This window comes from Macrotis lagotis, chromosome 4 (genome assembly GCF_037893015.1).
Source record: "Macrotis lagotis isolate mMagLag1 chromosome 4, bilby.v1.9.chrom.fasta, whole genome shotgun sequence".
NCBI classification, from domain to species: domain Eukaryota; kingdom Metazoa; phylum Chordata; class Mammalia; order Peramelemorphia; family Peramelidae; genus Macrotis; species Macrotis lagotis.
In genome coordinates, this window is record NC_133661.1 from 112104852 (window position 1) to 112130622 (window position 25771).

A 25771-nucleotide genomic window follows, 5' to 3' on the forward strand; every position below is an offset into this window, starting at 1 on the left:
CCTTGTAAAAAAAAAAAAAACGAACTTATTTGTCCAAAATCCGTTCCAGCCCTGCCAGAGCTGCCATTCTCACACAATGGGCCGAAACCAGCGTTTCAGCCATTTTTAGATAGAGTCAGAACTTTTTTCCTCAGCTGGTTTAGGATTTTGGCCAAGTCTCTTTAAGGAGGTGTGGGTCACGAGCCCCGCCCTCCTCACCTGCTCTCCGTCACCCCGCCCTTGTCTGGGATTGGAGGGGGCAGAGGGGCGGGGACGGACTACGTTTCCCGGCAGCCCTTGCCGCGGCCGGGCCGCGCCTGCGCAGCCTCCCCGTCGGCCGGCCCGCGGAGCTGGCGCGCGCGCCGCCTCTTTGGCCCGGGCTCCTCCACGAGCATGGAGGGCGGCTCTGTCGCGTGCGGCGCGCGGGAGCCCGGCGCCCTCTGCGGCGCCCCCGCGGCCCCGCCAGCCCGCCGCTTCGCCGCCGGTGCTGGAGGAGGGCCCGCCCGCGCTGCCGCCGCCGCCCGCGCTGCCGCCGCCGCCCGAGGTGGGCACCTCCGGCTGCTCGGGCTCCCGGCCCCCGGAGCTGGAGCCCGAGCGCAGCCTGGACGGCTCGAGCGGGAACTACGTGGACGAAGAAGAGGAGGAGGACGAGGAGCTGGAGGAGGAGGAGGAGGAAGAGGAGGAGGAGGAGGAGGAGGAGGGGAGTCGCTTCCCGCTGGGGCTGGACGGAGGCAGGCTGGACTCGGAGGACGAGGACGAGGTGACCCGGGCGGCCCTGGAGGCGGGGAGGAGCGGGTGGGCGCCCACGAGCCCCCTCCCCAGTGCGCGCCGCCCACCCGGCCTTGCCCGGAGCCCCATCTGCTGCACCCGCCCAAGCGCTTTAAACCATGTCCTACTCACACCTCGTATGTGTGTGTTTGCATGCGTGTGTGCGCGCACATATGTGTCGCTTTTTATTGGTCCGCATGCTGTTGCGCTCTCCAGACTGGGGTGGGAGTGGGCGGGGGTCTCTCTTGTCTTTCTCTCCTCCTCTCTCTCCCCCAAGCGATCCTGGAGCGCCCCGGAGTCCTGGAGCACGGCTAGGCAAGGCAGAGCCACGAAAAGAGGAGACTGACCCAGTCAAACATCCTCATGTTACAATGTTACCCTGCAGGAAAACTGGTGGAGAAGGCAGAACTGACTCCCCCCAAGCCTCAAAGCTTGTTAGTGGTAGAACCCCCCAGTTCTGATCTACTTGACTTCCAGTCCAAAGTGCCAAATGACTTTCTCCTGGCTCCTGCGATTATCGTTTTTATCCTTATGCATATAGTTAATCCGTGGAACCTCGTGGAAAGAATGGAAGCCTTGAAATTACAGCCAGGTTCTTCTGCTGACTTGCTTTGTGAGCCTGGGCAAAACCTCTTAACTTATCTCACCCACTATTTGCTCATCTTTCAAACCCTTCATGGTTTTGGGGATGTGTTTTTTGTTCCATTGCTTTTAGAATTATTATGAGAATCAAATAATATGGCAGATAAAACTTAAGCTTTCTAGATGGTGAAAATGTAAAACCTGAATTAAATTTATTAAACTATTGAGAAAAAAGATCAGTTATCTTTGCAAAGGCCTAAAGGCCTTATCCCAGTACCTTGATACATAGGTCTTAAATAAATGCTTGTTCATTCCCCTGGAAAGAATGAATACTTAAGTAATTCAAAAAGAAACGTTTTGAATTTTACGATTTTTCCCCCCAACAGAAGACAATCTGATAATTTTTTGTGTAAGTAATTCAAAAAGTAAAATTAGTATATCGCTGAATGTTTGCGGGGCAGTGGATAGAGTCTTGTAAAACAGACTTTAGTCATATTTAGAATGATAAATTTAGAGCCTTGGGCATCCTAGCTCCAAATAAATGACCTTACTTTTTTTCCTTTTTATTACTCCTTGGATTTGTTGTCCTAGCAAAATCAACTGCATTTTCCCTCAAATTCAGTTCAATTCCGTAAATATTAAGCACCTACTATTATAGACCTGGCACCTTGCTAAGCATGGGGGATAGAAAGAGGTAAAAGTTCTTGCCCTCAAATAGATTAACAGTTAAATGGGCACAGAGAACTATATTCCATCTCTCTGTTCTGTTCCTTTTTATAAGCTGTTTTTTTCTGTGTCTGTTTTGCTTCATCAGCTTCTACTTCAGTATCTACTAGTACTTCCCTTTTTCTCCTTATTTTGTATTTGCTTTGCAACTATTAATATGTGTACAAGTTGTTTTCCTTTTAGATAAACTTCTTTGAGTATGAGATCTGTTTCCTTGTTTTTTGTTTCATTCAACACTTAGAACAATGACTGGCATAATGTAGTTGCTTACTGATCAATTATTAGTCTAAACTCTCATTTTGCATGTGAGGGAAGATTGTCTGCCTCTCTTTAAAGACTGTTTTTCCATTATATTTACAGCGCATGATCAGTCTCTCTGAATTGACCCCATACATCTTATGTTCAATCTGCAAAGGATACTTAATAGATGCAACAACTATTACAGAATGTCTTCACACGTGTAAGCATATATGTGTATATATACATAATCATGATTTTGTGTGTATTTTCAAATTCATGAAAATGTCTTAATTTTTAAAACATTGCCTTCCCAACAGTTTGTAAAAGCTGCATCGTAAGGCATTTTTACTATAGCAACAGATGTCCAAAATGCAACATAGTTGTTCATCAGACACAGCCTCTTTATAACATCAGGTAAGAACATCTCATTGTGGTTAATGTGGCCAGCAATCACGCAAGCTCTTTATGTAGATACTCAACTGTAGTTAAAGGTTTGTTGGAATGCTCTCATAAGATTAGAAATCTGAGGCCAGTGCAATATTATTTTCCATAGGTTTAGAATGTAACGTGTGTGTGTGTGTGTGTGTTATATGACCTGGACCTTTGAATGAAGCGTCAGTATCCTATTATGGAACTCCATGGTGGACAGCAGGCTTGACATAGGAAACAATAATAGGTGAAGAAGCTCCTAGAGATTGGGGGGGGGGGGGGAGAAAGTTAGAAACATATTTCATAGTCTTATGTGTAGATGCAAAGTCCAGAATATAGTAACAAAATAAACAAAATTTTTAAATTTCAAATAATAATAATAGAAAAGAGGTTGAGGAGCAGCAGAAGCTAGATAAATTTATCAGTCTGAAAGCAAAATAGCATTTGGGTGAGGATAAAAAGAGTAGCCTGCACCCTTATTATACAGTGAAGTAGCTGAACTAAATGTATTTCCAATATGTAGGTTTCTTTAGTTTTTAAATAGTCCATTCAAGAATAGAGGAAAATCCAAAACAAATATCTTGCTTATGAGTGAGAATCAGTTTTTTTAAGTTTAGTAGCAGTCAAGTATAAATATCAGAGTATTCATTTTCATCTTTTTGTTTTTGCTCCTGTTTGTAATTACCTCTACCGGTGTAGATCAGCATATTATTGTAGCTCATAGTTCTAAAGCATTTTCTAGATATTGAGAGGTTAAGGAACTTGGTCATGGACACAAAGCTAGTGTTTGTCAGATACTGGACTTCCACCCAGGTCTTCCTGACCTCCACAGTCAGCCTTCTTCCACTTCTTACAGCAAAAGAGTCAAACACAGGGTTAAGCAGCCTGGACTAGATTAATTGGAAAATATTAACAAAATAAATAAAAATAAATAGGCTATAAATAAGTTAATATGTGTCCTGCAGAGATCCTTATGTACAATTTAGTAGTTCCTCCTTTTCTTTTTGTGATTGATACTACTGTTCAATACCAACTCAGCCTCTCAAAAGAATCATATTAAGGGGGCAAAGACGAATGACTTTAATAATTAAAATTAAAGACAATCAACCCCCCACTTCCAGTGCATTCTTTGAAGATTCATGACTTCATATGGGTGCTCCTTCTAACCCTAACCAAGACAGATTATATGCTTTTCACACTTTAGTCCAGATAAGCATCAATTAAGTACTTATATGTCTGAGTACAAGAGGGAGACTATTCCTTCTTTGAGGTTTTATTCTATTTGAGAGTAATAGATGTTCACATATACATAAGTAAATGTGAACTTTATAAAACTGAATACTCAGTCATTTGGGGGTGTGAGTATATTAACTATTGGAGAAGATCAGGATAAGCCTCTTGATGAAAGTGAATCTTTAGCTGAACCTTGAAGGGAACTAGGGATTTCAGAGGTAAAGATGGGGAAGGGAGAACATTCCAGGAATGGAATAAAGGTTGTTACAGAGGTAGAAGTTGGAATATTTTATATGGGCAATAGGATCAGTACAATTTGACTACAGAAGGGAGTGAAGTTGCCTGGGGAAGGAGTAATATGTGATAAGCCTAGAAAGATAGGGTATCCAACCAGAGTTTATAGGTACTATGGAGCCACTGACTTCTTAAGCAGAGGAATGATACGATTAGACCTGTTCTTTAGGACTATCTGTGGAGAGATTAACTGACTGCAGGTCAATCAATTAGTTATGAAGTAGTGTGGATGAGAGATGATGAGGGCCCTGGTCAAGATTTTAGTAGATGGTTTCATGAGATGCTATGGTCAAAACAAGTTTGTGATCAATTCTGTTGAGGAGTCACTAATGAATTGAACTAGACTGGTCTTTGGCCTTTTCAGATTAGTAAGATCTTCTACCTGAAACACACTTCTGGTCTTGACATTCAAAAACTCAGGATCATCTCCTGGCTGTGATGGAGCATCAGAAGAGAACTTGAGTGAAGACTCAAATATATAGATATGTATTTTGTATTCAGGTGAAAAAAAATCCCACAAAACAATATTTTTAAGATCTCTGAAAAAAAGAACTGTTAAGACTAGAAATCCTACTGCATATCTCTCATGCTTTCCCCCCACTTCCCATGCCTTTGCTAATCTGGACAACTAACCCTTCTCTCTAAATCAGGGAACCTTCAGTGACATATTTCTTTCATAAAATCCTGTCTACCTCATAGTAACTGACAATATGGTGCTTGTATGTAGAACTCTTTAGATAGGTCTCCTCATTTGAGCCTTACCTTTTGAGAGGTATCATAGTGCTCCAACCTATTTTATAGATGAGAAAACTGAGTCTTGTAGAAGTTAAGTGGCTTGCTCATGCTCATCAGCTGGTATCAGGTAGAATTTGAATTTGAGTCTTCTTGATTTCCAAGTTCATTCCTTTATATTAAACCATGTTGCCTCATCATGTGTATTTTTTCTATACTCCCAATAGTTCTACTGGTCAATATCTCAAAGTTTTAAGACTTGACTTAACCTTATACTGTTTAGTATTAATTACTTCTTTCATTTGTGTATGTAGTGTTTGCCTAGGTTTTAAATTCCTTGGAGGGACATAGAGTAAACCTATGTGTTTTAGTGTTTTGCAAGGCAAATGGGGTTAAGTGGCTTGCCCAAGGCCACACAGCTAGGTAATTATTAAGTGTCTGAGGTGGATTTGAACTCAGGTACTCCTGACTCCAGGGCCTGTGCTCTATCCACTGCGCCACCTAGCCACCCTGAGTAAACCTATGTGATAAGATATACTTGATTCCTTCCTCTTTATCAAGAAACCTTTGCTATTACAATTCTTAATTAAATACAGTTTTGTTGTAGTCCTAAAATTTTCGGTTTTCTTGTTAATTGTTTTAACATTTGTTTTTCCTTTTTGACATAATATAATAAAAATAAGTTAGCTATATCAAAGTCTTTCCATTTAGAAATCAGTGGTTCTTATTGATTGGATAAATATTTAATTGATCTTCTGCTATAAACCCTATTCTGGGTCCTATGGAAAGAACCATAAAGTGTAAAAAATGCCCTATTCTTAAGTTTATGAAATTCTGAATAGAGAAGTAAATCTATCCCATACAAAACAACTCATGAACAATTAAAAGGTGGAATGTAATTATACAATGAATTACATAGCATAGATAGTATAGTTTACCCTCTTCTTGAGAGCTCTGAGGTCAGCCTGAAAGTAAACTACCTCCAGATAGGAGAACTGTACATTTTTTACAAGGGAACAAAGCCCAGAACATAGTGTATGCTGTACTGAAATGCATTCTTCTGAACTCTCAGCTACCCTTCATCCTTTCCTTTTATTAGGTTGGATCGACAATTACAAGACATAGTATACAAATTAGTGATCAATCTAGAAGAAAGTAAGTTTTTAAAAAAAAATTATTACTAAGTTCTGAATCCCAGAATCACCATTTACTCTACCATTTGCATTTTAAATATAATTTAGTCTATCTTTTTTTCATTTTACAGGAGAAAAAAAACAAATGCATGATTTTTACAAAGAAAGAGGCCTAGAAGTACCAAAACCTGGTAAGTTTGTACAATATATTTCAGTGTACATTTATTTTTTTTTAATAGTTTTAACTGAATTTTTACTGAACTTATCTCTAACCTTCTAATTACCTTCTTTGCTAGGAACCAATTTGCAATCATGGAATTACAGGCACAGAATACATACATGATCATTAGGGAAAAGGGAGGTGGGGGAAGTAGATCATGCACAATCATTATGGGGACTTGATGATCTTCCTAGGATGAGCCATCATGTAGGAGAATATAACAGTTACATCCCTGTGACATAGGTGTCCTCATGTCCTGTGGGAGTGACTGAGTTGATTGTGTAGTCTTGGATGTACATTATTGTATAGCACAGTACAAATTAGACTGATTCACGTCACTTAATATGTATGAAGGAATGTAGGACTTGTCATGATTAAAACAAATTACCCTAGTTGTGAAAAGGATTGTTATTAAATTTATTTCACAGAAATTACTAATCAACATTAAAATCATAATTCTTAACAATAGGAAATTTCTCTAGTTTGGGGATTCTGTTTTGGAAATAGGTGTTTGGATAATGTGTTTGATTCCAAATCAATAAATACTCAAAGTACTCTAATAAAACTTCTTATTCCTCATCTGATGACCCATTCTCCTTAAGTGATGGGTAGGCTATTTACAGAATTCCTGATTATCTCCATGAACTTATACTGATTACTATTGTTAATGAAATTAGCTATGGAGAGTTTTATAATTACTTTTTTTTAATTTTTAAATTTTTATAGATTTTTTTCAAGGCAATGGGGTTAAGTGGCTTGCCCAAGGCCACACAGCTAGGTAATTATTAAGTGTCTGAGGCCAGATTTGAACTCAGGTACTCCTGACTCCAAGGCTGGTGCTCTATCCACTGCAGCACCTAGCTGTCCCGATAATTACTTTTTTAAATAACATACTATATATTGACCATCAAATGGAAAAAATATATGGAATTTTGTTTTCGCATAGCACTTTTAATTTTGTCCTTAAATAGCTGTACCTCAACCAGTCCCTGTGAGCAGGGGGAGACCTCGGAAAGTTCTTGGGTCAGTGTTTCGTATTCCACCAGAACTTGATATGTCTTTATTACTGGAATTCATTGGGTGAGTACCTTGAAAATTAACATAAAATTTTGCCTTATAAAAAAAGATTTTGTAGCATCATTGTAAATATAAAACTTTATTAAATTCTAGGTTAAAATGTTTTCTTCATAGCTATTTTATTTAAAAGAAATTCCTTATATACTCTTAACATTTGATATATTTTAGTCTGCTTCTGCTTTGTTAAAGTCTATTATAGTCTGTTAAAGTCTAATATAGTCTATTATAGTCAGAATATGTCTGTATATATATTTAAAACTTTCATTTTTCAAAAGTATATATACATTTTTATTTTATAAATTTTATTTTTTTACACATTTTATACATTTTATTTTATAAATTTGCCAAAAGAAACCAAAATATTTTTCTGGAAAATGACTAGCCAACCTGGACTGATCAGTCTGTCTTAGGAACTTCTTTACTTCTTTAACTTCTTTATCTTCTAAATTACTCATTTATGTCTTAGAAAGATGTATAACAATATTGAGTAGCATAACTGTTTGTTTGTCTCATCTCTCCAACTAAGCAAGTAGCTTTTGTGTGCAACTAGTAACTGTTCACTAAGTGTTTGATGATGATGAAATCAAATTATGCTTTCTTTTAAGAGTTTGAAACATTGAGTCATTCCTAAATTCAAGCAGAAAATATCAATATTCCATAGTTTTGCATTTTGAGAAATATCATTTTACTAAGAGAAGAAGGAAAGACTAAATTAACAATTTTATGTGTCGGAGAGTAAGCCGTATGCAGACGATGTGCTGAGTCCAGACCAACTGGCAGCCTTCAGTGTGTTTAAAGCGGTGCAGGAATCTAATTTGGTATGGTTTACCTTTTGGACTATAATAACAAACTATGCTTTTATTACATGGTCTGCCCCATATACTGCTGGTGTAGTGACTTATTAAAATACTCTTCATTGTTTACTCATGCTTTTTTATGGTTTGGAGTAAATCATTGATGCTCCTTGAGCTTTAGTTTCTATGTACAATAAAAAGGCCATTGTTAGGAGGAAAAACTAGAGTCAGGTGGCCAAGGTATGATCTGTGTGCTGCTGTCCCTTAATACTCTATTCTATTTCCAAAATTATATGTTCTTTGAATAACACGCAAAGTTGTTTGTTGAAAACAGTTTTCAGAATGTTCAAACTAATTAGCATATAGAATTGAAATTTAACTAAAATATTTTTTATTTTATTTGCACAACATTTATACAGTAAGGTGAATTGTCTCATTATAAGCTAATAGCTCACTGTAACTGTTCAAAACAGCTCTGGAGTCTTATAAACTGAATTATTTGAAAAAATAACACTCAATGCAAGGAAAGTGACAGTCCCATTTTACTTTGTGCTTAGCTGACCTCCACAGTCTAATAAGATACCCCCCAAAACCTACATAAAATAATTCATAAATATATGAAAGATGCTGAGAAGGAACCTGTGTAAGATATGAATGAAAGTGTATTCTACAAGATTATCAGTTGAATAAATAGAATTCTAATGCTTGGAACAAGAGAACTGTCATAATCTTCTTGTACTTTCTTCACTTCTGCATATCATATTCAGTTCTGCCTACCATATTTTAAGTGAAACATTGACAAGCTAGAGTATGTCCAGAGCACAATAACCTAGAAGTCCGGAAAGTATGTCATAAAGAACATTAAAGGTATTTAGGATACTCAATCTGGAAAAGAAAAGAAAAAAGGTGATGTAATTTGAAGACCTGTCATGTCATCAAAGGGTTAGATGTTTTTTTAATAGTTCTAGTAGTAAAAACTAGAATCAGTAAAGTAGAAGTTACAAGGAGAAAGATTTCATCTGAAAAAAAAGAATTTTCCAAAATTTGGGCTATAGAAATTGAATAGACTGCTTTGTGATTTTGATTATCTTCCCTTCACTGGAAGTATTTAAGCAGGAATGTTGCAGGAATGTTGGGGTTTATTTTGAGTATAGAAGAGTATAGTTTGCTCTAAAATTTCTTCTAACTCTGAAATTCTTTGATTTTATATGTTTTTATTTCTTTTTTAGTAACAAATTTGGTACAATAAGATCCAGTCCTAGTCTTTTACTTGGGCTTGAATTCTAGTCCCTGTTCAACCACTAATTAACTGTGGGACTCTGGATAAATTTTGTTTCTCTGTACCTCAGTTGAGGAGGTCAGACTAGATGATCTTTTTTTTTTTTGCTGACTTTTATTTCAAACATTTTAGAAGAAAAGAAATTTCACATAACTGAAGAGAACAGCAAATTCCACATAGAACACATTCCTTAGCTGGCTCAGCCTGCAAGAATCTGAAAGATACATATGTATGTATATGGAGCAAAGGCAAGGTGCCTCGCATCATGCCTAAGCATAGACTGAAAGGATGGCTAACTGAGGAGTGAAGCAAGTCTGAACCAGATTTGTGGTGGCCAGTCAAAACAGGTCTTCCAATGGTCGTGTATGGGCTGGACAGTGCTTCCTAGAAGCTGCTCTTCAGATCCCAGAAGGCCATAATAGAAATGCATTATCTCCGGAAGTCATTCCTGTCCGTGGCAAAGCGGTAGGCACCCTGGAGCCACTCCACGACGCCCTCAGGGGCTCTGGCCCTGCTGCCGGGGGTGGCCGCGGCCTGCGCAGCCTGGGGCGGCCCGAGGACCCGCTGGCGGTCATGGCAGGTTGGACGCGACTCGCCGGCTCGGGCTAGATAATCTTTAATATCCCTTTCACCTTAAAATTTCTGTATTTCTAGAGAGTCATACAAATATTTTTAAGGAGATAAGGATTGACACTTTAGTAAGATGAATTCATTATAACACATGATGTGTCTTCTGTCTTATGAGTATTAAGACTGGGCGTTGAGAAGAATATAATTTAGATAAGATGGTAGAGGGACACCAATCATATAAAATAATATTCTAATTCATGTGATGTGCAAGGTGCTGTGTGAAATTTGAAATTAGAGTAAATTACTGAACAGACATCCTCTAACAGAGCTACCATAAATGGTCCAGCCCACAAAATCCTGTGAAGTCTTGTTTCATTAGAGATTATTTTTTGGGGGGGCAATTGAAGAACCCAGAATATGAGCAGGAAAATGTTGAACTTAAGAATGTCTTAATGGCTCATAGGGCTTGGAATATGATATTCCAGAAGGCAAAAGAGTTTGGATTACAACTGAGAATCAGTTACCCAGCAAAACTGAGCATACTCTTTCAGGGGAAAAGATGAACATTCAATGAAATAGGTGACTTTCAAGCTTTACTATTGAAATGATCAGTGCTGAACAGAGAGTTCGATCTTCAAGTACAGGACTCAGGTGAAGCAAAGAGAGTGTGGATGAGAAAGACAAATTTTGAGGGATTTAATGATGTTGCGTTGCTTGTATTCCTGCATGGGAAGATGATACTGTTAACTCATATGAACCTTCTCATCTATTAGGGCAGTTAAAAGGAGTATATATAGAGAAGGCACAGAAGGGTGCTAATATTAAGTATAATATATTATAAAGATGGAGTTAATGGGCAAGAAAGGAATATACTGGGAGAAAGGGAAAGGAAAAGTAGAATGGATTCAGATATTTCATGTAAAAGAGGCAAGAAAAAACTTTTGCAATGGAGTGGAAGGGGGGAAGAGGAGGGGGAGTGAGTGAGCCATCATTCTCATAGGAAGCGGCTCAGAGAAAATAATACAAACTTAACTGGGTAAAAAAAAAATCTATCTTACCCTAGAGGAAAAAGATGGGGGAAAGGGGATGGGGGAGCAGAGGGGAGGGGGAGAGTGTGGTGTAGGTGATAGAGGAGAGGTAAGATCATGGGAGAGGACAGTCTGATACAATATACTTTTGAGGAGGGACAGGGTAAAAAGAATGAGAACAGAATAAATGAGAGTGGGGAGGAATAGAATAGAGGGAAATACAGTTAGCAATAGCAGCTGGTGGGGGTATTGAAGCAACTTCTGATGAACTTGTGACAAAGAATGCATTCCATTCCAGAGACAGAACTGATGGTATCTGAGCACAGACTGAAACACACTTTTTTCTCACTTTATTTTTCTTGGGGTTTCTCCATCTTTGTGGGGAAGAGGAGGAATTGTTTTCTTTTAAAATAAGATTATTATATTGTGAAAATAAATTAAATATTAAAAAAGAATTTTTTAATATTAAATTCTGAAATTCCCTATTTTGTAGAATAATAAACTAAAAATGAATTTATTGATAAAGCTGCTGATATGAAACCACCAGATGGCAGAAAAAAACAAGCAGGAGAACTTTTATCAGTAAAATTTAACTGGGTCAAGATTGTTGACATTAATCTACTTTTGATTATTTAAAAATGTAAAGTTTAGCTTCGCAGTGTTTTGTTTCTTAAAAGCTTACATTTATCTCATCCAATTTCATATTCTTGTTTTTTAATATGTTAAAATAAGATTAAAAATTGAAATTTGATTTCTCTTTCTTTTCAGTGCTAATGAAGGCACAGGACATTTTAAGGTATTTTTTTTTCAATTTCAGCTATATTTTTCATTTCAAATGACTTATTATAGCCTATAAACTCAATCAGATTACCTTTAACAGTGAGATTTATATAAAATGTTTCATGAATAACACAAATATGTGAAGGACACTATCTGCATCTCAAGAATGGATTTTTTTTGTTTTTTTTTTTTTTAGGGGTGGCACAGTGGATAGAGCACCAGCCCTAGAGTCAGGAGTACCTGAGTTCAAATCTGGCCTCAGACACTTAATAATTACCTAGCTGTGTGGCCTTGGGCAAGCCACTTAACCCCGTTTGCCTTGCAGGTAATTATTAAGTGTCTGAGACCGGACTTGAACCCAGGTACCCCTGACTCCAGGGCCAGTGCTTTATCCACTACGCCACCTAGCTGCCCCCTCAAGAATGTTTTTTGAGAAAAAAAATGAGAAACATGTAGAGACTTATTATTTAAGGCAAGATGGAGTAAAGAAAAACAAATGGTTAACCCATTTAAAAATATTTCAAACCAAATACTAAACAAACATGACTATAATGAGAAAATGTCTCAGCATTTTTTACATAGTTGGCACTTAGCCCCATAAAAGATTAAAATTGTGTTTGCATGTAACATTTTTGGCTCAAGTTAACCTACCCTAACTTGTTGTTTCAATCATTTCAGATTTTAGAGGGAAGAGTGAGCTCCTTTGGAATATACTTTGGTTCAGAATTGTCTTTAAAGCTTCAAAATATAGGCTTCACTTGTACACAATGTTGTGCTTTGATACTGTAGTCTATATCATTCAGAGAAAGGCAACATGCCTTCTGTAAAGGTAAATGCCTTACTAATCTATTACAGTTGTTTGAGAGGGTAGATAAGCATATGAATAAAGGGGAATCAGTAGGTTTAATCTCTCTTTTTTAAGACTTTTGTAAGGCTATTTTGTAAGGCTCTGAAGGCTATTTTTAAAAATTACCATGGGGAGGGGCAGCTAGGTGGCACAGTGGATGGAGAGCCCTAGAGTCAAGAGTACCATAGCTGTGTGGCCTTGGGCAAGCCACTTAACCCCATTGCCTTGCAAAAAATCTAAAATAAAATAAAAATGACATGGAATTGGTGTACTGTTTTAGAACAGAGAAACAATTTAGAACATGAAAGGGGTAAGAATAAATAGGTGTTTCTTTGGTGGAGAAATTTAATAAGAGTTTCCCAAAGATTGTGCTAGGATTGCAGATAGACTTTCTGATAATCTGACACCATCCCTGAATTACATACCATCTGGCTCCTTTGCTCCTACTCACATGATGCTAAATGGGGCTGGAGGAAGGAAGTCTTAGAAAGAAATGCTAGCTATAGTTTAATGTTAACTGATTTTAACTGTCCTCACTACAACTAGAACTTCTACTTCTCCCTCATTAATTCTATAATCCACTTCCCCTAGAGGTTGTTCCAAACTTTCTCTTATCAAATCTGTAAAAATGCCCCCCCCCTTCTTTTTTCTTTTTTCTTTTGGCAAGGCAATGGGGTTAAGTGACTTGCCCAAGGTCACACTTAGGTAATTGTTAAGTACTTGAGGCCTGATTTGAATTCACTTCCTTCTGACTCTAGGGCTGGCCACTGCTCCACCTAGCAGCAACCTTTCCAAAACTGAAATCTTGATCTTGATCTTATAATTTTATAAGACATCCTCACTCCTTGATTTTTCCCCCTATCTTATCTTCTTTCTGTTCAATCTCTGAATGCTCCCATTATTATTGCTTCTCTTTAATCTTCTATCTCTGGCTTCTGCTTTCTATAAACACTACTAAGGTCTCTTTCCTTAATAACTTTTTAGCTCCCACTCTCTGCTAAATATGATCTAGCATTTTCCTCTCTCTCCTTTCTTAGCCAGACTCCTTAAAAAGGCCTTCTACATTCAGCATTCCACTTCTTCAACTTTATTGAATTGAAAACATTTTCTCCAAAGTCAGCAACAGTCTTCCAGTGGACAACTCTAATGACCTTTTCTTTGTCTTCATTCTCATTGACCTTTCTGTATTCTTTGACAGTCTTGATTACTTTGTTCTGAATACTTTTCTTCTCATACATCCCAGTTGGGAGAAATAGCTTTCACCCTTTTTTTCCCCTCTTTTCTATACTCTGTTCCTTTTATATGCCCTTTCCCCCGCTTAGAACAACCATTTCAGTCTAGGTTCTGTCTTTTTCTTATTTAAAGCCCTCAATGCTATTTGAAGGCATTAAGTTGGAGGAATACTTGTTTCTTCTCCTTACTAGAATGTTAGCACTGAATCATCATTCATGTCTTTCTAGGTTTCTCTGGACTCTGTTTGCATTGCATAGTTCCTACTCAACTCTTTTCATCAGAAATGCTTGAAAGTTCTCTGTTCCACTTTTTTTTTCTCCTGTAGCACAATGTTGTAGATTAAATTATTCTTAGTTGTAATCATATATCTTTTACATTATAGAATATTATTTTCTGGTTCTCTTCTCATTTATGCAAAAAATTGGCAGGTCATTTGTGACCTTGACTATAGTTCTTTGGTACTTGAGCTGCTTCTAAAGGTTGCTTATAGCACTTATCTCTCATTAACTAGTTTAACAAGTCTCTTGTTTTTAATATCAGATGTGTTTTTTCAATCTTTTGATTTTGTTCTTTATTTCTGGGTTATCTCAAGGAATCATTTATTTCTATTTGATCTCTTCTTTCAGGGAACTCATTATTTGGGTTAAGTTTAGTATCTTCTTTAGGTTATTCTGTTTCCAATTTCCTCCAAAATTTTTATTTTATTTTTAATCTCTTCCTTTTTTTTCTATGTGTACATATATGTATTTGTACATACATACATATATCATGCTCCAATTACATTGTACCTTTCTGCCAAAGTCTTTTTATCTCTAGTGCTTAGCATAATTCCTTTCACACAATAAGCACTTAATAAATGTTTATTGAAAGACTGATTGTCTAAGGATTGTATGAATGTGTAGAAATTTTGAAAACCCGAAGAGGGAAAATAAGGGAAGCTCACAGCCATCTTAGTAAAGTAGGAGACAAGTTCATCTTTTGAGAGAAGGAGATAGGAATGGAGTTGGGAACACAAAGAAAAAGGTTTGGAATAACTACTATGGAAATTGTATTTGGATATCAATCACATGAATAAAAGAATTATCATGTAGCAATGAAGTTAGAAAACATAATTTGTGATAGATCCAGTCTGCAGTTTTGTTACTTCTTGTATTAGCATTCAATATCTTTCAAGTAGGAAGAAATGAGGCACATGGTGAAGATAGCTAAAGATGAAGATTAGGGAAGGATAAACATCATAAGAACATGGGACTCAAGAAAAGAAAACTGCCTAGTTGATTTAGGTTAATCAGATGATCAAAACAGTTAAGCAAAACATGCAATAATAAAATTAGAGAATAGAGAATGAGGGTGTGGAGTACTCTCATCTCAGTAGAAAGCAATTTCAATGGGCATGAGACAGTAAGAGAGGGAGAACCGAAAACTGATCAGAGAAGAGCCTCTGAAGGATTTAAGATGCTGAAGGTAGTAGAACAGTTTTAAGAGATGAAAAAGTTTAAGATGTGATTATCCCATAGGTACTTAGCCAGCAGAATAGAGATAGAGATCCTGAAAGTTGTGGTTGATATTCTGGGAATCCAGACTGTTCAAAGTGTGATCCCAGTAGATATTGAAGTCATGAAGAAGAAAAGCAGGGATTTGGGCAATGAGAAAGACTGAGCCAAGGGCTGAAATCACAGAAGAAGAAATGGTAACCTTAAAAGTTAATAGTAGTCATCAACAAATATCTGGATAGGTCAGTATAATCTAATGATGTGAATTTCAAAGAATGAAAGTACAAGAAGGTTCTGAAAGTAGCTGTGGGGAGCAAGAATTATGCCAGTTCTACCTCTAAATGATTTTGGGTCAAAAGAGAGGGGAGGACTGCCAGCATTGGAGAGGATGTCAAGGAATATAGGCTCTTCAGACTGTCAGATTTCAATTAGTGGCTAAAGATGGAACGGATATATTTTTTCTTTCCAAGTGAATCAGTAAGACATAATTTATTTTGAAAGCTTATAATTGTTTCAGGACAACAATCAAGTAAGGTCTTCCCTCTATTTCTCACACTCAAACTATTTGTTTAAGTTCTAGCTATATTATTTCAGTCATCAATCCTGCAGATTAATATTACAAATTGAATTCCTTCTATGTTGAAGATCTATTTTATGAGATATTATAGCATTTTTTAACCCCCAAAATGTCAACATATCTTCTAGAAACATGGAATTCAAAAAGCTTTTTTTTTTAATTGTTATTTAGGTAGTTGACTTTAGGACATATGCTAACTATTTCTTTGGTAAAATATTTCTTGAGTTTTAGAGAGCTGATTATAAAAATAGTTGTTTCCTTTTGGCAGAAAGCTTGTGGCTATCTATAGCTTTAGAATGAAGACTATATTGTTAGGGCAGGACAATATTTGGATTTTGGTATGGAGATTCCATTGTTAGAGAAGAGCTGGAAAGACTGATGATATTAAAAAAGAAAAAACATCAGTAAAACTTTCATTTCCCAAAATTTATTTATTTGCCTATTGTGTACTATGCTCATCTCCAGAACTATAAAAACAAACCTGAGATAGGAAGAAATCATTCAGTCATCATTGGATATATCAGAGTAATATCAGGAGAAGCACCTGACTAGATTTTGAAAGATGATAAGAATTTTGGTAAGTGATTATGAGGAAGGAATTAGATTATAATGTGTTCTGGTCCTGAAAATGACTGTGCCAATTTATGACTTGGAAACAGCAGTATGTTGACTTTGTCTAGACTAGAGGTTGCATGAAACAGAGTAATCTTCTTTAGTATGAAAGGTGTTTAAAATGTGCTAAGTACCTCAACGTGTATAATTTCAATGTTTTTACAGCCACTGGAAAAGAAGTTTGTTCGTGTTTCAGGAGAAGCAACTATTGGACATGTTGAAAAATTTCTGAGAAGAAAAATGGGTCTCAACCCAGCTTGTCAGGTATAATGCATATATGTAGTTGGGATAAAGAATGGCATAGCAGTAGCAGCTTGTACTTGAACTAATAACCTTCATGTAAAAGGGGGAAATTCTCTAACATTTCATTTAATGAGTCTTATTTTTATCTAAATAAGAGTGGTCTGTGTTTGTCAAGAGAAGCAACATAATACCATGAAAACAATGTAAAGACTAACAACAGACTGCCTTCTGTGGGGATGAGGGAGGGAAGAGAGATTAGGAGAAAAATTGTAAAATTCAAAATAAATAAATTTTTTTAAAAAAGAGAGAAGCAACATAGGGGCAGCTAGGTGGCACAGTAGATAGAGCACTGGCCCTGGAGTCAGGAGGATCTGAGTTCAAATTTGGCCTCAGACACTTAATTACCTAGCTGTGTGGCCTTGGGCAAGTCACTTAACCCCATTGCCTTGCCAAAAAAACCCTAAAAAATCCAAAACAAAACAAGAGAAGCAACGTAGACATTAATTCAACAAAGATAGGCAGATTGACTTTCCACCTTAATCACATTTAACTCATTATACTTACTTTCTTTGCTCATCCTAGCAAAAATAATTTGAGGTTATAAGGATCAATAAAATCCTTGGAATAGATTCCATTCTCAGCCCCATTTGTAGAAAAGAAGGCTAGGTAGAAGTTTATCTATTAACCAATTTTTCTTCCAGGATTAGATCATCTCCTAAGATGAATTGGTTTAAATATTTTTGGAAAGAAACCAATATTTTTCCTATGTCAGCCTGTGGTTTTGTTCAATTTCTTTTTTTTCTGTATATTTATAAAATTAGAGGACAACCTTCAGCCTTACATAATACATACTTGAACTTTGTTATATACCTACTAAATCCTGTGCTGGAGCATAAATGTAAATTACATAGCAAAAATACCTCTGTCTTTTCATTGCTTGAACTTGATGCCCCTTATAGTTGTGTTATCTTTTTTTTTATTCTCTAGCACAGTAAAAAAGTTTATGATGGAAATTATTTTCTGTTAAGGCTGGGGTTCATAAACTTTTGTCTCTCACACATATATGTAAAATTGAATTTCAGTATAGTTGATTAATTTTTTAATACATTTAAAAACATTATGGGGCAGCTAGGTGGCACAGTGGATAGAGCACCGGCCCTGGAGTCAGGAGTATCTGAGTTCAAATCCAGTTTCAGATACTTAATAATTACCTAGCTGTGTGGCCTTGGGCAAGCCACTTAACCCCATTTGCCTTACAAAAAAAAAATACCTAAAAAAATAAAACATTAAAAACTTGGGCTTTATCAGACTGCTAGTGGGTTCAGTGACACAAAACAAATGAACAAATTCCTAGTTTAAAAAATCCTACCTGCTGTTGATTGTTATAAGACAATAAAACCTTATATGATGCCCGTGAAATAGTGCTAGCCTACCTAATACATTTCTTTTCAATCAAGAAAATCAGTTTTCCTTTTCAGCTCTATTCTTGGCCGTGATACTATTACATAGTTTACTGAAAAGTAGAAATAAATCATTCATCAGATTGTAGACACAATGGACTTAAGTTTACTTTTCCTGAAGTAGTTAAAAATACATTTGGTGCCACCTATAATAAATTGCTATTTACAGGAACCTTGAAAGGGAAAATATGAGCAATTAGATAATTATTACTCCTGAATGGAAAAATCAAAAGACATGGGCACTGTTATAATAAAATAGATATAATTTGATGAGTATTAAGAATTGAGAGTTGGGGCAGCTAGGTGGCTTAGTGGATAAAGCACCGGCCCGGGAGTCAGGAGTACCTGGGTTCAAATCCGGTCTCAGAAACTTATTACCTAGCTGTGTGGCCTTGGGCAAGCTACTTAACCCCGTTTGCCTTGCAAAAAAAAAAAACTAAAAAAAAAGAATAGAGAGTTCTTTCTAATTTATAGATTACTTTCTCCAGAAAACTAATTCTTCTGTTCAAGCAAAACACATTTGATATTTTAAAAGATTTTTTTCCAGGAAAGATTTTATTTGACCTGGCTTTGTAGAAATTTGCTTTGTTGTTACTATAGCATTATTATAGAAGACAAACACTTATATCTTGAAATAGAAAAAAACATTCGCAATTTCTTCACAATCTTCAATTTCCCAATTCTTTGCTAAGTATTCACATGCTATGTCTATGGTCACTTTTTAAAACTAGTTTTTATTCACATTCTAAAATATATATGCAAACAGAAAATAGTTAAATACATACTTTTTGATACAGATATTCAGTCTTTTTAGGCTACTGATCTGAAATAAGGCTCATAACTATGAGTCATATTCAGCCTGATGAAGAATTTTTAGCTCATCAACATTAGTAACATGTATGCATCACTTAGTATTTGCTAACTGTATGCTAACTGCTGTATAATTATGACATTAGATTCTCACAACAAGCTTAAGATGCTATTACCCCCATTTTAAAGATTAAGAAACTAGAGAATGAATAGGGACAGTGGTAATCAATTTCTCAAGGCTGCCAATGATGATATCCTTTAAGCCATTCATTTTACTAATGTGGTCAGTGTGTGGTAAGCTTACTAACTTGTGACCTTCATAAAAAGGGAGTTTCAGATCTATTAAGTAATTACCTTTTAAGCCACAAATAGCAGCATAGAACAAAGGAGCAAGGCAATTGTGGGAAGAAATATCCAATTTAGAACTTCTTAATGAGTGATTTTTGGTATTGAACTCTGAAAGAGAATGTGCAAACTAAAGAGAAGACTTGGGGGGTAGAGGATGTAAACAAAAGTTGTTTTCAAGTGTTTTAAGGTGTTTTCAAGTAGAAGAAAGATTAAAATTGTCCCACTCAGTCCCAGAAGTCAGAACCAAGCATACTAAGAAGAGGTTGCAGAGAGGTACATTACAATCCAAAAATTGAATGGGCCTCTCCATATGAGGGGGTTGTGGATTTCCTCCTCTAGGAATTTTCAAGCAAAGACTAAATGACCCTGTGTTATGTATTATAAAGAAAATTCTTAGTCAGATCTGAGTTGGACTAAAGTACCTTAGTGGACCCTTCCAATTCCTTGCTTATATGAAGAATTAATTAGCACTTTATTCATTAATCTGAATGAACTTATTGGTGCCTTGGACCATATTATCTGGGATGATTGTTTTTGTGAATTACCTTTAGCTGTTAGTTTTTTAGATTTCATTTGTAGTATATGAAACCTAGGGCTTTTTTTTTTTAAAAATGCTTCTAATAACCACTGAAGAGATATCTATTCTTTGCTTTGACCTAAGGTCTAAGTTGGTGCTAGTGATTTAAATATTTCCACATCTTTAACTGAAGATTCTACCCCCATATACCATGAATTCATGTCAGAAGTGCTATGAAAAGGAAGCCTTAGAAAAAGAAAGAAAGCAAATAACCTAGAAGTCAGTAGTAGATGATGGCAGAAGTTTTTGGATAAGACAATATTGTAGGGAATTAACTTCAAAGGACCAATAACTCTCCTAGAAGTTTAGAATTTTGACTTTAGAAATCATTATCTCAGAAGACCTATGCATATTAAGGTACATAAAGCTCTAATAGTAATAAATTTTTATCCTAATTAAAAGTTTGAAGACTTGATTTCTTCCCTTAAACTTAGAAATATTGATAATTGTTCCTATTTATTTATTTGTAACTAAAACCTTTTAACCTTAAAGAAAAAATAAAATCATTTGAATTTGATTTAAGTCATTTCATTAAATTGCTAACATTCAGATAGATTTTAGGAATCAGACTTATATGTATATATGTTGAGTGGCTCATTGCAAGAATGACGGTTAGGGTTTTTATTTTTAATTAGTGAGGATTTAATGAATTAACAGAATAGTTTTCACAATCTTCTGGTTCATATTTAATTTTATATAATACTACAGTTTTTGTTTAAGTTATAAGATCACATCAAGGAAATAATCATTTTGCTTTGTCTACTTGATCAATCAACATTTTTATAGCTGTATTTCCATGTTTGAATTAAAGACTTTACTTTGCAGTCTGGGTTATGATGCTTTGAACATCACTTAATAAAATGGACAAATTAAAGTATGAGGTTATGATTTGCTCAGGATCAAACAGCAAGACATATTTCTTTATTTCAAATTCTTCCAAGCAATAAGGTAATTTTAGTGGAGACAGCATGCTTGTTCTGAGTTAGGAGAAATATGTTGTAGGATATAATGAGAGGGGAAGGAGTGGTCAGCACTGCCTAATGTCATAAAGAGGTCAAGAACAAATAAGAATAGACTGGAATGATGATGTCGTTGCTTTGGGGAACTCAAGTGAGGAAACTCCTACCAAAGCCAGTCTGTACCTTCTCTACAATTTGTAATTGAAGTTAAGTGCAGAATTCTATAAACGGTATTATCAAGTCTTATGACTCTAAAGCCAGTTCTCTAACACTATCCTATCTCTAAATTGTAGGAAGAGAAGACCTTAACTTGTAAAAAAGGTTGAAACTTTAAGAATAAAAAAGAACAAAAAAAAGAAGCCCTTGGTGAGCTTTCAGGTAGAACATTATGGAAAATTACTCCAGGGCCTCAATTATGCTGTATTTGATAACCTGAAAGGCTAGCAGTTTCATTGATCAATAGTGAAGTCATGAGGAAAGATGAGGTTTTGAATTTGTTCATTGGGCTTCAATAGGACATCTATGTAGATTTTTTTCATTTGGGAATTTGGCACTATTAGAGTTCATTTGAGAGGAGAGAAGTCAGGAAATTTGGAAATCTTCTGCTCAGAGGTCATAATTGAAGTTAGGGAGCAGTAGATGAGACATATGGAAGACTTGAGGGTAAATCCCTAGGGATTGGGAAGGGAGAGAGGCTCCAGGAAAGAGAACTAAAGAGTTTCATAGAAGCCAAGGTAGGAAAAAATATCTAGGAGAAAGTACCCCTTGAAGCAGAAAAACTTGTAATTTTTTTTTTTTTTATCATTTTTCACAGATACCTTTCCAGAATGTCTTATACTTCTCCACTAAACAGTTATGCTAAATCTAGTTTAACCTTTTCTAGATCTAGTTGGCACATTATGAGCATTTTGTACAGTGTTTTCTGCAAACAGCTGAAATGTATAGGGATACTTAGATGTGTATAACAAATGCTTTTAAACTATTTTGTTTAAAAAGATTAATTTTTATCTCCTTTTTTTTTTTTGGTATCATTCAAAACTGCCTGCCTATAGCAAGTCTCTCTTCCACGTATATAATATGCAGCTTCTTACCTTCTGTGGATTTGAAAATCATATAGCTGTTATATTTCCAAATTAGAATATTAGGGGCAGCTAGGTGGCATAGTGGATAAAGCACCGGCCCTGGAGTCAGGAGTACCTGGGTTCAAATCCGGTCTCAGACACTTAATAATTACCTGGCTGTGTGGCCTTAGGCAAGCCACTTAACCCTGTTTGCCTTACAAAAAAAAAACAAAACCCAAATAAGAATATTAAGCTCTGAACCAGGATGTCAAAGGAGTCCTCCCATGAGATTGTCCTTAATCTTTGTCTTAAAATATGTTTTCTCTGTTTAAAGGTGTTTTGCTTATTTTTAAATAATTAAAGGCAAGTAACTTTTAGATGAATACAAATATACTCTATTTTCACAGAATTTTACAATTGGAAGAGACCATAAAAATTATCTTATATGTATCTCCATTATACAATGAGAAAACAAATTGAATTTCTTATAGGTGATGAAATATCCAAAACAGAACAGAATATAGTCCTCTTTCTAGTACAGTATGCTATCCTGCTTTAAGACTCTGGAGGGTTTACTGGAATATGTCCAAAATAGATACCTAAAGTGTATCCAGAAACATTTTACTTAATTTATTGAGATGGCATGTAAAATAGAGGAATACTTTGACTGTTTTTTCTTTGTGTCCCTAGGTAGATATAATATGTGGTGATCACCTGTTGGAGCAATATCAGACACTAAAGGAAATTCGCCGTGCTATAGGTGATGGAGCAATGCAGGTAATTCAGGGCCAAAGTTTTAATAAACCTTCCACAGCCAAGATTCCTTAGTCTATACTAGGTTCCACAGCAAATTAAACTTCATTTTTGAATGTAGCTAATGATAGTTTCACTGGAAGAAAATTCCAAATTAAGACATTAATTAGCCCATCATGGTATAAGTTCCTCTTCATTGGAAGAATGAAGTTAATTTATTATTTCTGTTTGGGTTTTTTTTTGCTAGTATTATAAGTGAATTTAAAGTGACCAGCATATTAATTAGAACAAATAGAAATCAAGGTCTTGCTCTAACAGACTCATGAAGAGTTAAGAAAAGGAACATTTAGTTGGGGGCTGTTTTCTGCTGAGCTCTTACACGAATACTTTTTGAAAATTCTGCACCATGTTAACAAAACTTACAGTAAGGAAGTTTCAGTGAACATTGTTTAAAAAATAAACCTTAGATGACCAGATGACTGTTTAATTTATCATCAAAGATGTAAAGCCCTTATTTTGGTCAATTTGCCTAGTTTTATTGAATCAACATAACTAAAACCAATGTAGAGTATACATGATAGTATAGGCATTATCTTCATAATGTGGATTGTGTAATTACTAGAAGATTAAAACAGACCAACCAGCCCTTGTTGATCATTTACTGTCTTGGTTTTACTGTTTGCTTAATAAGAAAGCCTTATAACTTTTTGAGGTATAGATTTTTTTCCTTAGAATTCTGCAGGGTTACACCTTCAAGATAGTGCATTAGGCAATAGAGTGTTTTTGAGTTTTCATGGACCTGAATAGAGCTTTAAAGCAGATTTTTAATCAAACAGGTTTAGTTTAAGTTAATTGATGGTTAGTGTTCCCTAGTGCATACTGTAGTTAGGCACAGAAGACTTCACATGACATTGTAACTGAATTCTAATTTGAGAGACTAAGGTATTTGGTTCCCCCCCCCCCCCCCCCCGTCTTGGACAGTATTATTTTGTTATGGAAACTTTTTAAAAAGCAAAAAATCTGAAAATTGAATATAATCTTTTAATTAAAAGAGATTATTTTTATGAAAATTGGGGCAAATCAAACAACTCTGAGATTTCACCTCACATCCATCACTTTGGAAAAGATGTCAGCAATTCAGAAGTGACCTTGGAAGGGCTATGGGAAAATAATAAATTGGTTGAGAAGTGAATTGGTCCTCAAATTCTGAATACAATTTAGCATTAATTAAGAAAGTGTTCTTATTCTTGGATCCAGCCATTTAATTACTGGGCATATATATCCCAAGAAGGTCAGAGATAGAAAGGAAGAACTCATAAATGCCAGAATTTTAATAGCAGAATACTTTGTGGTATTTTAAATTAAGTCAGAGTCCATTAGTTGGAGAATGTCTGAGGAAACTGATATGTGAATATAGTGGTTGTTACCATGTAGTAAGGAAAAAGACTTGTGAGGATTCACAGAAACATGGGAAAATTTATATGAACTGATAGTCATAAGAATACCATATACAATGACCACAATAATATAAGTTAAAAGATTGCTAAAAAGCAAAAAAGAATAATGGAAAAGACCTCCAAGGAAAAGAGGACATTAAACCCATAGCCCAAAAAGCTTATAAAGACTGAGAAGCAGAGAGACAAACATCTCTTTATACTGTCAAAGAGAAGACTACAATGGAGTATGAAAAAAGACAAAATTAATGATAGAGCACTTACTTTGTGTAAACGTTATGCTTAAATGCTAGGAATACAAAAACTGGAAAACAAGATAGCCCTACTCTCAAGGACCTCCTTGAGAGGCAGAGCCTGGCTGAAGTTGATGCAGTTATCTGTAAAAGGACTGAAACTCCAGAGGTTAAGAAAGGCAGCTGGAAAGTCACAATGGCCCCATAAGGTTTCTGATTCCTCTTTTCTTTCCTTCACTATCACTCTCCATCCCAGTAATGATCTCTTCTAAAATTTTCCCACAGACCTGTGGTTTACCATTTCTATTCTCTTCCCTTTTATGAAAATCAGGAGATTTGCCTTTCTCCCGCACTGTAGCACCTCTCAATCTTCTCAGTCTTTCTTATAACATTGACATTGATTCTGCAATCATGTTTTTGAATTCTAGATTTGTGGGTTTAAATCCCATCTTAGACATATATGGCTGCATGGCCTAGGTAGGTTCACACAATCACTAGTGTCCTCATCTTTAGGATACAGTTAAATAATCACAGGCACCTACCTCACAGGTCTGTTGTGAGAATTAAATCAGATATTGCACATCAAGTACTTTGCAAACTGTAAAGTGCTATATAAATATTTATTATTATTTTTTATCACAGTCATCCTTCAGAGTAGGTCATTAATCACAATCAAATGACTTGAATGCATTAAGATTAGCTTTGTGCTCTTATTTTTGTTTTTTTTTTTCATTTATTTCATTTATTACTTCCTCATTTGGCTTTCTTTTCCTCATCATTTCTAGTGTCAAGTCAGGGCAAAGAAAATAGAAGCAAAGCAAGATTTGAGCAGCCCTGCCTTCCTGTTGTCAGTTAGCCAGGGTCCCATCACCTTTCTGCCATTCCACTTCCTCTGCCCCAACAGTAGATCTATCCCTTCTATCTTCCTCTTTCTATTACTACAAACCCCCCTCCCCAATTCTTGTTTATATCTTTCTTTGCCAGACTCAGGTCATGCTGAGTTAGCAGTTCTGGCACTCTTTTACAGAATTATGTTGTACTCTCATGCTCATCTTTTGTCATCTGTCTTCGCATTCATCTTTTGAACATATTTACTTAAAATCTAGATTTATGAGTTTCCCTATCTGTTGCCAGTGTCACCAATTGAAGATTGAGAGGTCTTTGAATGGTGAAAGAATTCATTATACAGCCCTGTGATTTAAAACTGCTCAGAGGGGCAGCTAGGTGGCGCAGTGGATAGAGTACCT

The 25771-nt window shown here is 36.0% G+C and overlaps 1 protein-coding gene across 1 annotated transcript in view; it reads left to right on the forward strand.

Moving 5' to 3' along the window:
* Nucleotides 1–372: 372 nt before the first annotated feature.
* PCGF6 (polycomb group ring finger 6) overlaps nt 373–25771 on the forward strand; it is a 28748-nt gene continuing 3349 nt past the window's right edge. Inside the window, 10 exon segments of the mRNA XM_074233799.1 lie at nt 373–417; nt 419–739; nt 2416–2515; nt 2613–2709; nt 6083–6138; nt 6248–6307; nt 7308–7416; nt 11853–11880; nt 16792–16890; nt 22775–22861. Coding sequence (XP_074089900.1) covers nt 373–417; nt 419–739; nt 2416–2515; nt 2613–2709; nt 6083–6138; nt 6248–6307; nt 7308–7416; nt 11853–11880; nt 16792–16890; nt 22775–22861 — 1002 coding nt within the window.